Source organism: Idiotropiscis lumnitzeri, chromosome 14 (genome assembly GCF_059441095.1).
Source record: "Idiotropiscis lumnitzeri isolate Australia: NSW breed Sydney's pygmy pipehorse chromosome 14, RoL_Ilum_1.0, whole genome shotgun sequence".
NCBI classification, from domain to species: domain Eukaryota; kingdom Metazoa; phylum Chordata; class Actinopteri; order Syngnathiformes; family Syngnathidae; genus Idiotropiscis; species Idiotropiscis lumnitzeri.
Window position 1 is genome coordinate 7,769,051 of NC_142404.1, and position 13,197 is coordinate 7,782,247.

General features: G+C 41.2%; 1 protein-coding gene across 6 annotated transcripts in view; it reads left to right on the forward strand.

Moving 5' to 3' along the window:
* lmo7a (LIM domain 7a) overlaps window positions 1-11,042 on the forward strand; it is a 59,806-nt gene extending 48,764 nt beyond the window's left edge. For 2 of the 6 annotated variants that reach the window (XM_088315125.1, XM_088315126.1), the window contains 13 exons: window positions 1,505-1,674; window positions 1,746-1,803; window positions 1,906-1,962; window positions 3,197-3,222; window positions 3,901-4,008; window positions 4,090-4,176; window positions 5,377-5,945; window positions 6,285-6,325; window positions 7,854-8,031; window positions 8,154-8,462; window positions 8,853-8,961; window positions 9,906-10,008; window positions 10,425-11,042. In XM_088315125.1, the coding sequence (XP_088171251.1) occupies window positions 1,505-1,674; window positions 1,746-1,803; window positions 1,906-1,962; window positions 3,197-3,222; window positions 3,901-4,008; window positions 4,090-4,176; window positions 5,377-5,945; window positions 6,285-6,325; window positions 7,854-8,031; window positions 8,154-8,462; window positions 8,853-8,961; window positions 9,906-10,008; window positions 10,425-10,447 (1,838 nt within the window). In that variant the 3' untranslated portion in view covers window positions 10,448-11,042. Of the gene's footprint in view, window positions 1-1,504; window positions 1,675-1,745; window positions 1,804-1,905; window positions 1,963-3,196; window positions 3,223-3,900; window positions 4,009-4,089; window positions 4,177-5,376; window positions 5,946-6,284; window positions 6,326-7,853; window positions 8,032-8,153; window positions 8,463-8,852; window positions 8,962-9,905; window positions 10,009-10,424 lie in introns of those variants that run through there. The other 4 variants (XM_088315128.1, XM_088315129.1, XM_088315127.1 and 1 more) reach the window with 4 other exon arrangements.
* Window positions 11,043-13,197: the final 2,155 nt, after the last annotated feature.

A 13,197-nucleotide genomic window follows, 5' to 3' on the forward strand; every position in this document is an offset into this window, starting at 1 on the left:
TTGTTGCAACGTTGGTGTAGAAAAAATACATATATTTTTCAGGATATTTCCTGGTCCAGAGATAATGCTGTCAAATGATTGGTAGATATTTTTTTAACTTTATTAATATTCAGGGAGAGACCTTTCTGTTCTAAGTCAAAACAGGAAAAAGAAAATGAATTCCGCGTAGGATGACAAGACCAAACGGTTCTATCCTGACACCGTGGGCAAAAAGAGAATTAGATCAACTTGACAGGAATTCACAATTTTTGATATTGAAGTTGGGGGGAAGGCTTCCATCATGAGTTAAACAGTGAAAAAGAGGAAATGAGGAAAATGTATGGTTAGTTAGTTTCTTCCTGTTTCACAGAAAATGACAAACAAACATCAGAATTTTGCTGAAAGCGAAATTCCTCCTTTTGCATTTTTATTGGGAGTTTCTGAAACAATTTGTGCTTTTTGTTCTGTGGATTATCTTAGTTATGTTGGTATCTCAAAAACCTGTTAACAAACAAACAATAATACCGTGTGCTTGCTGGATAAAATCATAGAGAAGCACATTAAGGCCAACTTTTGTTCTCTGTTTTTATAAAAACGTTGGTGTTAGCTTTGTCATTTGTTTCATTTAAGCCTGAAACAATGTTCTCATTAACATTTTTAAAACATTGAAGGAGGGTAAGACAACCCAAAAATGTTCTTCACGAGGATATGTTCTAGGCAGGCCTCGTCTAAACATAACATTCAGATTAATATTGCGTTTGTGGAATGTGAGTTGAGCAGTAAAGTTTTTATTCTTCTCAGGGGTCGGCTATTTTGTCACTTCTGTCGACTGAAAATGACATCGCAGTTGCTCAGGGTTCAGGTAACGACCCATCATGGCTCAGCTTCAGAAAACAGGTGAGCTGTGATTGTTCATTACCTGAGCCCAGAGCAACTGTGATGTCATTTTTAGTCGACCGAAGTGACAAAATGGCCGCCCCTGAGATTGCTAAAAATTTGCTGCTTAAGTCATATTCCACAGACGTAATAATAATCCGAAGGCCATGTTTAGATGAGTGAAGGAGCAAGGATTTTTGGGGGGGGGGGGGTGGACTTCCCCTTTAAACATTAAAGTGAGGAAACTATATGCAAATAAAAACTAAGAATTTGAGAAGAGGGCAAATACTTTTTCACTGCATTATGCTTAAAAGAACAAACAAATGTGCCAACGTACAAACCCACTTTAAAACTTCTACACCCACTGAAGATCGTTGTTTTTAAACACTCAATATGGTATTTGTCGACTGCGTGTCCTGTTCCAACCTCTATGTGGGTGAATGAGAGCTGTCATAGGCTTCATGGCTGAGGAAGGTGGTTTCTCTGTCCCGTTCCCCTCTGCTGCTTTCTATGACACTCGTCCCTTGCTTCACTCTGAAGAATTCTTCGGCCTTTGGCTTCATTTTTGCCATTAAAACAAATGCCGATTTAAAAAAACAAAACAAAAAACAAACACACAAAAACATGTTGTTATATTGTCTGCATGCAGACTGGGACAGAGATCCGTCTTCCCCGCTATTCAAAGGCCATAAGACCATCAATCTGACCAGTACGGATCATCCCATACTTGTAGGTTTCCCTGATGCCGGTGCCGCCAATTTGCTGGATTTCACTTCACTCACTGACACGTCTGCCAAGGCCGCCACCCACTCCGTAGTGGTAAGTGGACGCCAAATCCTCACGGCTGTTTTTCTGCCAGACTTTTCCTCAGAGTGTCCCTTTTTGTGCAGGATGTAGCCTCCAACGGCGTGCATGGTGGTTACCCTAAAGTGTCCATGATGACTAAAGGTAAGGACATGCAGCCAATGAAGTATTGGTGATGTACTAATAGTAGATTCCATTTTGTTTTTTTCCCCTGATTGAACCTTATTTCTCCCATCTCCTGTGTAGAATCAGAGCCCATTTCTATGATAAACTTAAAACGGAGGTCAGAGTTTTTTGAGAAAGGTAACAAATGTGTGTTTTAAGAGATTGTTGGGGCTCACTTCATGTTTTTTTTATGCTTTTATCTCAGGCAACTATTTCTCAGACTTGGGGTGATTTGCTTTGCACGCTTTATGATCAGTTGAAATATAACTGGAACAAAATGGAGTCCGACCAGGATGTGTTATGGGCGCCCATTTTTTCCTTTCTGGTTCCGGTGGTCTTTCTTTCCTTCTTCAGGCATCTCGGGGGCAAGGGTCAATGCGGTGGTCTTCCTCTGTGGAAAGCAGAGCCTTGACCTCTGCAGCACTACACTGAGGCCATACTGTTCAAGCCTTTCACATTTAGAGCAACTGAAGGGAAGGTCCTCAAAATGATTTTCCCTTTATTACAAAAAAATTGAATGAAAAATTCCTTTAAAAAGTGATTTAAAGCAATGTTAGACATTTGCAATGAAGGTAAAATTTAAACGTTTACAAAAAATAAAAGTTTTCATTTTTCCGAGTGGGAATGCCTTTTAACATATTTTTATAAATTTGCACTTCATGAAATGAAAATGATACATTTGAGTCTAAAATGAAGATAAATATTTTTAAAGAAATCAATATTTTAAATTGATAGTAATTGAGCAAAGTAGATAAATAAATGTTTGAAATTTCCACTGAGAAAAAAAAAACACTTTAAATGGCAATATTTTCCATTGTGAAGAAAATTAAAACTGTTATTGATGACAACATTTTACAATTTGGGTGCAAAAAATGGCTGAACAGTATGTCTGGCCCAAAAAGCAAATCCTTTCATCCTTGCGGTGTGTTTTATTCCCCCCACATTCATATTTATATAGAAAATGCACACTTTTTTTAATTTTTGTTGATAATTTACAATACTCTTTAAAAGCATATTATCACCACACTCACAGCATGTTCAACCTTCTTCACTTCCTCTTCTGCATGCTGATGATGTGCTTGTTAATTTTCCCCATTCCCACCAATGGCCCTCAACATTTGATAAATATCGACTGATGTTGAGTGGAGACAATCAATAAGTCCGAATGGGTTGAACGTATCATTTGTTTGTTTCTCATGGCTTGTTATTCACATTGTCACTTTCCATGATCAATTGGTGCTTGACCTGGCAATAAAAAGTAAATAAGCCTGTCAGCAGCTTGTTCATTTGCAAGATAGCCGACTGTGTGCCTTGAATTAATCTTCCATGGTGCATGACAATTACTGACTGGATGATTTTGTCTTTTTTTAAGGAGCAGCAGATTCTGCCATCCCAGATGTAAGTACCAACATCAGTGCAGTTAACATTATTCTATTACCTCAAAAAGTGACCTTTGCACTATTGGACACTATAAACCCAATGAATTGCAAAGGTGAGGGCATGAATGTCCTTTATGAAGACTGATAGCGCCATGTGTTGTGGTAGACATCTTCATCACAAATTGCAGCGGGCGTGTCATCTGTAAAGCTAACATTGCAGTGAAAAACACAAACAAGAAGGGTCTATAAATAAAATAATTTTACCTCCACTGAGGGATTGAATCATTGGTGCGATTAATTAGTTGTACATCTTTGCTAATTTTTTATATTACATACTTTACTGTATTGCGTCATGTGAGGGTAACGTGCTTTAGAATTTGAAGTACATAATTTAGAATTTATTTTGTGCTTTGGGTATAGATATGTTGTTGTCTATACAGTAAAATGTGATTTTTTCAATTGCATAAGGCTACATAAAGTTTTTCCTCCCTTGTTTTGAATAGGAAAAAAATCCCTTACTCAAGTGATTTATAATAATTATAATATTTTTGTTACCTTATTTAGTGGCACAAAAAAAAACCAAATATTAGGAACAGCTCAATGTTGAATACAGCCCTTAAATTAGTTCTCTCCTTTGATACTGTATGTACCTAATTTTGTGTATTATGATGTAGCTTTTTCTCCCCTCCTTCCTCAGATCCCTGTTCCTCCAATCACTGCGTCTTCGACCCGCTGGTCTTGGGATCCAGAAGAGGAGCGCAAAAGACAGGAGAAGTGGCAGAAGGAGCAGGAGCGCCAACTACAAGTACATTTAAACTTGGACGACAAATGAATTAAGGTGTCAAAATGTCAATGTTTTTGTTTTTGTTTTTGTTTTGTCATGCAGGAGAAATATAAGCGTGACCAGGAGAAACTGCAGGAGGAGTGGACAAAGGCCCAGCAGGAGCTCTCGAGCAGTTTTCCACAACCCAAGGTAGCACAACATATATTTTAACTGCTAGAGTAAATTATATGCTAAGACTATTCTCATTATATTTGCACTATCCAATCATCATATTTTGAGAGGCTTTTTTTGATAGGAACAAAAGATTAAAAATTGGCTGAAGAAAAGACAAGTATAATATAGTAACAATTCATACATAAAATGATGTACTTGCCTTACATGTAATTATTATCTATGTATGTCATTTCAGTCAAATCTCTTAACTGTGTTTTTTCTTTTTCTTAGAAAAAGAAACTTGTGGGCGTGGAGAAAAAAATTTAATAATAGAAAATTAATTGCATAAAGTAATCGATTTTTTTTTATCAGACGGTAACATTGATACTGTACATTAACCTATTCAGTATCCTTACATGTACATCATTGCCGTAGAATAAATCAAATCTTTTTTTGCATTTTAGCAAATTAAGAAAATAAAAAATTCAATATCATGTATAATTTAAATTTTTTTTTTAAATCCAATGAATAAATACTTGCGTGCCCGACCGATCTGGATTTTCTTTAGGCAGATGCTTTTTTTTTTTTTTTTTTTTTTGACGTAGTGGCAGCATTTTTGAAGCAAAATAACACTTTGTCAACACAGCAGTTGCATTTTTTTCTCTAGCTGACACAAACTCTAAATAGTGATTGGATTTCCATCTTGAAAATTAAAATCTGTCTCCTTCTTCTATTGTTAGTTTTCATGTGGTTGAAAAATGACCTAGCGCATACATGATGTTTCTCTCTCAGAATGCTCTATTATCAAGTCTCAAAATGCTTCACTTAATGCTGTAAACAATGTAGTCCCTCTTTCTAATGTATTTTAGAATGTCCAGTTGTTTGCTGTGCGTCTTGATCCTGTATTTTATTATTTGTTAATTATTAGTTTTTGTTTCACGTACACGCGTGAGTGAACACCGTGACTGGCAAGTATCCACGGGGTTTAATCTGTGATGTTTCGAAAGTGATTGCAACGTTAAAGTTTTAGCCTTCCTCGGAATGAACCCCATGATAACAATGTGGACCTCTCCAAAAAACACACTACCCAACAAAATTCCCCTTTGAGGTTAGGTTTGTTCCACAATCTAATTTTCACCTCACAGGAAGTAAAAAACTACTTTGATGTAGTTCCTCTTGCCCTTCAGGAGATAATGTCATGTGCTCAGTCACGCCTCTTTTTGTTGTCTACTGCAGTCTGTGAGCCCAATCCTCGCCTACCGGGAGCTGGAGCAGGAGCGAGAGAAGCTGGAGCAAGAGAGGAAGAGGAGGGAGGAGGAAGAAGAGCAGGCGCGCATGAAGTTGGAGGTGGAGAGGAAGCAACGAGAGCAGGAGTTTGAGCGCCAAAGGCAGGAGATGAGGAGGCGGGAGGAGGAACTAGAGCGAGAGAGAGAAGAAATAGAGAGAAAAAGGAGGGAGCAGGAGCAGGAACTGGAGCGTCAACGGCAGGAGATGAGGAGGAGAGAGGAGGAGCTGGAGCGTCAAAGGCAGCAGGAGGAGGAGAGGAAGACAAGGGAGGAGGAGTTGAAACGCCTGAAGCTGGAAGAGGAGAGGAGGAAAAGGGAAGTGGAGGAGGAGCGCCAAAGGCAGGTGGAAGAGGAGAGGAGGAGGAGGAGCAGGGAGGAGGAGGAGAGGAGGCGGAGGGAAGAGGAACAGCTTCTGTGGGAGAGGAGGAGAGAGGCAGAGAAGGAAGAGTTGAGGAGGAGGCTGGCGGCCGCGGACGACCAGCAGCAGCGAGACAAGGAGCGCGCCTTTGAGGAGCAACGGTCATTATTTTTGTTACTTGGGCACTGTTGTTTACAAATCACACACAGATAAAAGTCAATTCTTTGAAAACTGACAAGCAAAATACACTCACACGGTACATAAGAGTAATTTGCAAACAAAAAGTCAAATACAACACCTTCAGCTGTAACAAAACGACCATGCAACAAGTGTTGTGTTTATGAACTCGTAAATATCATCGCCCAAAGTAACACGACACTATTTGCTACAAGCCATTAAAAGCAACACCAAACAATAAAACATACCCTCCCTAGGTCATCTCATTTTGCAAATAAATCAAATTTGAATTGTGTCGGTTTTTGTTTGTTTGTTTTATACAGGGCGAAGTCGATGGAGAATGAAGAAAGACTTCCAAGCACAGGTCAGTGACTCGGTGTTAAAATACACTCGGCGATTATACCTAATCGAGTGACCCTTTAATGAAATCCACTGAAGCAGTGAGGCACACATAAACGTCAACTGTGCGCCGCCGCTGTAGGTGTGTTTTCGCATGGGGGCGGCATGGCCCACTGGCTGCTGGAGGCGCAGGCCAAGAGCACGCGTGACAAAGTGGCACACGATCACATGGCCGCAAGCGAGCTGGAGAAGGAGAGGAGGAACATCCTCAATGCCATGAGATACAGGGAGCCTGAGAGAGGTCGGCTCGCGTCCCCACATTCGTTGCTTCTGAATCAAAACGTTCCAATCAGCATACCAATCAGACAGTTCAAATCAAAATTGATGGCTTTGATTAAATCTGACTTGTAAATCTCAGTATCTCCATTCATCATCTTTGAATGTCTTTTGGCTGCACTGGAATCAGATTAGCCCATTCGGCGAAAGTGGTCACTACTGTGAACGTCTATTCAAAAGTTGCTTCCACCTATATGAATGAATCATTTCGAACAAATGTAACAATCCTGATCTACTTTCTTGTTATTTGTGCATGAAAGGATTAAAGAGACAGAGAGTATAGGTTTTAGCTTTTTCATCCATTATCTGTAACGCTTCTCCTCACTAAGGGTCGCGCGGGGGTGCTGGAGCCTATCCCAGCTACCTTCGGGCAGTAGGCGGGAGACACCCTGAACTGGTTGCCAGCCAATTGCAGGGCACACGTAGACGAACAACCTTCTGCGCTCACACTCGTACCTAGGGGCAATTTAGAGTGTCCAATCAACCTGCCATGCATGTTTTTGGAATGTGGGAGGAAAACCGGAGTACCCGGAGGAAACCCACGCTGGCACGGGGAGAACTTGCAAACTCCACACAGGAAGGTTGGAGCCAGACTCGAACTCACGACCTCTGCACTGTGAGGCCATCGTACTAACCAGTAGTCCACTGTACCACCTTAGATTTTTCAATTTTCATTTATTTAAAAAAAAAAAACAACACTTTTTATGCAAAAAAAAAATGTTTTGTCACATCAGCGTACTTTTTTTTTTAAATAATCATCGGTTGAGTAATCGCTAATTATATTACATGGATCATTCCTCGTCGCCATCTTTCTGCTCCGGATAACCAAAGAAGAGAAATCACTCGATCACAAATCTGCTGAATGAGTGACTACAGCATGTGTAACAAATGCAATCCAGTTCCTTCGTCACTTGAGAGATTGTTTGTGATGATTTTGTCCGCATCTTCGCTGATGAAATTGCTGGTAGGTGTTCTCTCTGAGGCATTGTAGTGCATTTGCTCCCAATTTAGGTTGTTGCGTTCCACTATTTTACCACTCGCCTGTGCATTTTACACACTGTCCCTTTTAAGATACACGTGAATGCTTGAATCTGATGCATCAAATGCAAAGTATTGTCATTTTGTTTGCTTTTCTTCCAAACTCGTTTTTATGAGTTGGCCCCTTTGAGGTTTTAATCCTCATCTGTCATGTCTGCCTTCCCCCTCTGTGATGGCAGTGACGGGCAGTGATGTGGTCGACGCGATGGACGTGCAGCCGCTATCGCAGGCGGAGCTCCAACGCCAGCAGCTTCTGAACGACATGAAGAAAAAGACGAACTTGCTGACGGACAGCAGCTGGATCCGCCAACGCTCCGCCACCCCCCCTGGCCGCAACGACCTGCCATCAACGCGCAGGTACGTCCAAGCAGCCTGGTGCTGGTGCTGCTGGTGTGGGCTCGCTAACACGGAAGTGCGCAGGTTGTGGGTTTCAGCGCTGGGGCTAACTAGCAAAATTGGGCGCTGGCTTGGCTTTGTAGGGGCGGCTCGCTTGACCACCTGGACAAGCCCCTCAACTCCTGGCGTTCGTCGTGGACACCCAGGAGCGACTCGTATATTCCAAACTACTCCCGGCCTCACTCCGGCCTCTCTGGCAGCGCCCACTTTTACGGCGGGGGGCCGCCGGGAGGGCATACCGGCTCGAGCACCCTGCCCCCTTCCTTTCGCGGCCCGGCAGCCGGAACGACCCCCTGGTCCCGACAGTCGTCGTCCCCTTCGCCATCTTCTCTGTCTCCCACCACCTCTCCAGAACCTGGTTCTGACGCAGGTGGTCGGCAGCAGCGCAGCAGGTAAACTGGGCTTTGCTGGTCTACTGGGTCTGAACGGAGGTGATGTAGCGGCTTGAATGGGAATGCTGGCTAATGTTGCAAAATATTTTTGCTTTACTGTCTGCACAAACATGGTCATTTTATTTTTACGCAAAGACAAAATGTTTAACATTAAAGGGATCAGTTTCCACACAAACCACCAACCAGTTGATGTTCATGTCTTTTATTGGGAGGGAAAAAAAACAAAACAAAACGTTATCATGCCATGCACTTTTGTCTTTTTGAATGTGTTCAAAAGACAAGTTCACTCCATTTGTGCAGTTGAAATCTCATCCATATGGCCGTTTTTTGTGCAAGTGCCAATGACTGTGTGTGCTTCCATACGTCCAAGTTATGCGTTGTGTGATGCAGGTCGGTGAGCGGTAAGAAAGTGTGTACATTGTGTGACACGGCGCTGGGAAAAGGAGCGGCCATGATCATCGAGTCCCTCGGGCTCTGTTATCATTTGACTTGTTTTAAGGTGAGATCATCACACCTTCTGACTATTTCACCCTTCTCTTTATCTTGAAAGTCTGAGATAAAGTACATTTCAACCTTTGGTATTGATTGCACTCTCCACTTTATTGACGTCAATGATCAGCCTTATTTTCATTGAACAAATATTTCTTTCCTCCTCAAATGGTCAAAAATCAACCCATTTGCGTTGTCATTTTTTTATGTCTGTATTTTGGATGCTGGATGGATGAGCTTGTTGCCTTTCTTGCTTTTCATTATCATTCTGTCACTGCTAAAATAACAGCAGATTTTATGTGACCCCAAACTCAGTTACTCAATACATTAGTTGGTTAGTTCTTTAGTTAGTCAGTCTGACAGTTAGTTGTTTGATTAGTCAGCTAGATAGTTGTCTAGATAGTTGGGTAAGATAATTAACTATTTAGATAACTAATCAGTTATGTAGTTAGTCAGCTAATGACTCAGCTGGTCGATCAGTCGGCCAATCAATTGCTTAGTCAGCCTGATTGTTGCTTAGATATCTGGTTGGGTCATTGGTTAGGCATTTTCTTTTCTAATTAGTCGGTTGGTCAGCTGTTTTTTTTGTTATAAAGTTATTTAGCTGGTGAGGTAAATGACAGAATCAGTTCCTTCGTTAGGTAGTCAGTTAAGTAGCTAGCAGATAAGTAACTTACTAACTCACTGGTTAGTTAGTTACTTAACTAGTGGGTTGGTTAGTCAATTAGTTAGGTGGCTAGCAGGTATTTTAGTTGGTCAGTCAGTTTGGTAGCTAGTTATTAAGTTAAATAGTAAATTGGTTAGTCAGTGAGTGAATAAGCTAGTTAGTTAGATGGCCAGTAAAGATGTTCGTTAGTTGTTGATTGGGATTGTTAACCAAAAAAAAATCTAAACTACAGATTTCTTCCCAAAGTGTACCAATGTTTGAACAATCAAGTTTGTGTTTGTTTCCAGTGCATCGACTGCAAGTCGGCCCTCGGGGGATCGGAAGCCGGGGCGGAAGTCCGAATCCGAAACAAACAGCTCTACTGTAACTCCTGCTACATGCGATTCAAAAGTAAAGCAAAGTCCTCTTGCCCATCTTCTGTTCTTTTATGGCAATTCATAATTTCGGTTGCACTTATTCTTTTATATACAACAGTCATCACACCCATAAGGAGATTCACTTCAGGTAATGGATGGATGGATGGTAGTCAGTCCGTGTTTTGGTTAGCGAGCTAAATAACAGGTTAGGATCATTTAGTTATTCACCTATTTGTCCGTCAGTAAAAAAGCTACTTATTAAAATGGTTGGTTAGTGTGTCGTGATTATAAAATAGGACACAATAATTAACAGGTTGTTACATGGTTCTGAATGGACTTTTCTTCAACCCTGTGAATGCTGCCAAGCAACAAGCGCCCAGGCTCACATGTGACATTGCTGCACCTGTCTGTGAGCTACAATTGACTAGTTTTGCTTCTTGTCTCTTCCAGCTAGCCAGCCCACCCCGATGTGACTTGAGGGTCCTCCAGAAGATCGACGAGGAGACCACGAGCGACAACAACCCGTGATGCCCTCTCCCTCGGCGCCAAATAGCCGAGTACAGCATCTTCTTTCCTGAGATTTGAATCATTTGTGCTATTTTTTTTTTAAAGTGGGTAAGACTGGTGTGTGTTTTATGTGCAAGATGTGAAGTATTATAGCTGTACAAAGGGTTCTTCTTCTGCATACAACGTTTGGTTACTGCAGGAGTGGGAAAACCCAAGGCCTGTGGGTTCATATACGGCCAAGGTGAACGTTAATTCTACCATAATAAATATCGTATTTTTTCATAAATGTAGTATGGAGGAAAAAAGCTCCTCAATCTTATTACGGCATCTTGCTTTTATTATTATTTTTATGAAAAATAATGCGTCTTCCCCATAGTGGTGTTCAGTGTTCATCCGCCTACTTACGTGCCTTTACGTCTGCAACAGAGAGAAGTCATTAGGATTATTAATATTATCATTTTCCAAACTGTATTTAATAAGATGGAATATTACACAGGTTGTGAAGAATATCTGATATGTGATGATGGCACAGAGATTTGTAAATAAAGACTTGAACGCTTATCTTGGAATCGTGTGATTGTGGTGTCTGATTCCAGGTGTTTGGGTGGAATTTCAATGAGGCAATTTGTCACGCCCATTTGATTTCCAGCAGCGTCATTCTATGACATTTTGACAAGTCATCCCCACAAATCGTAATAATCCCGTCACCGGAGCTGTTACACGAGATCGAATTTGCAATGAGCGTTTATTGAATATTCATACCCTGCCTCTCTTGCTTCCTCGACAAAGAGGTTGGAAATTGCCCTTGTTGTTGCATAATTGAGAGGACGACTGGAATGGAAATGAGTCAGAAGGGAGGCGGCGGGGAATTGGCTCAGTCAGTCTCACTCTAAAGACATCTCAAAATTTTCCATCCTCCACTTTGGATTTTTCTTGGCACTCCGCAGCGGGAAAGATTTTAAATCAGACTATTTGGAAAACAAACTCGACCTCAATTGTGTCCTGGATGAGGAACATGATCCCGAAAAGGACACGTTCCCCCCTCTACTATGTCATTGGAATGCTATGAAGTTGATTTTTACCAACCTTTCGGAAAATGTGGTTTATCCCAAAGACAGCATCTGACAAATTCAAAACATCAGATGCTCTACAGTGGTACAACATTTCTTTTACCTGATAAATTTTCGGTCCTAAACGATCATGAATCTTTAAAGGAGAAGTGTTTTTCAGATTTTAATCCAAATCTTGAGTCTATTGTAATCATTCATTGAACACCCCACAGTGGAGATGTTTGTGGAGGCTTTTTCTTGCTGTAGCTTGAACTCACCAAGTCAGTCTGTGGTCTTAAGTCAGAAAATGCCAAGTGTTCCTACATGTCCGGAGAATATGAACATGTCAATTCTGAGCGAAATGCACTTACCGAAATATGGAGCTCTATCATGTCAACTGCTTTGGAGGAATGGAAATTTTTGGTACATTTTTCTACATTCTTGGGCCTGGGCACTGAAAATATATTTTTTTATCCCCATGAGCGGGTTTACCTTCTTGTCACGTCACACTTTTCGCAGTAGAATGCTTTTTTGTGGCTATTTTTAGAGGGAAACATTTTTGTTTGTACGGCAATTTCAAATGCCTTGTGTTGAACTTCATGCATCGGGCACATCGAGCAAAAGGGTGTTACAAACACAAAATGACTAAAAGAAGCATTCAATCCATTTGAGGGACACATTTGCTATGTCGCTGCGAATCCTCTTAATTGGCTGACTTCATTATATTGCCTTAATGCACCTGATGCGTTGATAATTAGTCATGTGACCTGTTACCATGCGAGCGTGACCATCATAAAATCAATCGACCGTGGAAATATTTGAAGGGGGAAAAAAAAGACCACCTTAGGTCAGCCTGTAAATGCCACTCTCTCCGGAGAACCGCGGAATGTTTACCCATCTGTTTACGAGTGCGCCTGTTGGAGGAATCAATGTGTTACCGTCCAGTCTTTATCCCACCGTGGGCAAGACCAAAGTGCTGTCAAGACATGCCAGGGACAAGAATGCACACCTGCACAAACCTGAAATCTCTGAGTGACGATGACCCGCAAGTTCCCGACGTAAACATTTTAATCATCTGATGGCAAGTGAAGAAGAAAACAGTTGGTGACGCAGAACTCTTGCAGTGCCCACAAGGTCCCCGTGCTTAAAATGGCACAGGACCTGTACAAGCCCAACTCCAGTGCCTGAGAATGTGAACATCTAATAACTTGTGAAATGACTCAGAGATGTGGTCAGATGGAATAAAATTGAGTTTTTTGGAACAACTCAGTCCGACGTATTTGGCATCGAGCATGAAATAATCGGATCATGAACACAAGACCCACACACAACTACCGTAACTGTAATATCACAAGTTGAACATTCTACTCGAAAATCAATAGAATTCTTGACTTTCCCCCTTGAGGTTTTTAGAATATTAATTCGACTTGTGCTTTCTAACTTGGTGGAACATGTGATTTCAAGCGGATAGTCATCTTGCAGGATAAACCCTGAAGGTTTGGTCAAAGTCATTTGGAAACGTGTACAACTTCCATGTCAACAAAATGGTGATTTGTCCATTACTACATATTTTTCACCGTTTAGGCTGATACATTGAGTCAACACTTTCTACCAGAGATACAAATTAAGTTATCCAAACATCGCATCTTTTGCTGCTTCTTCCGGGA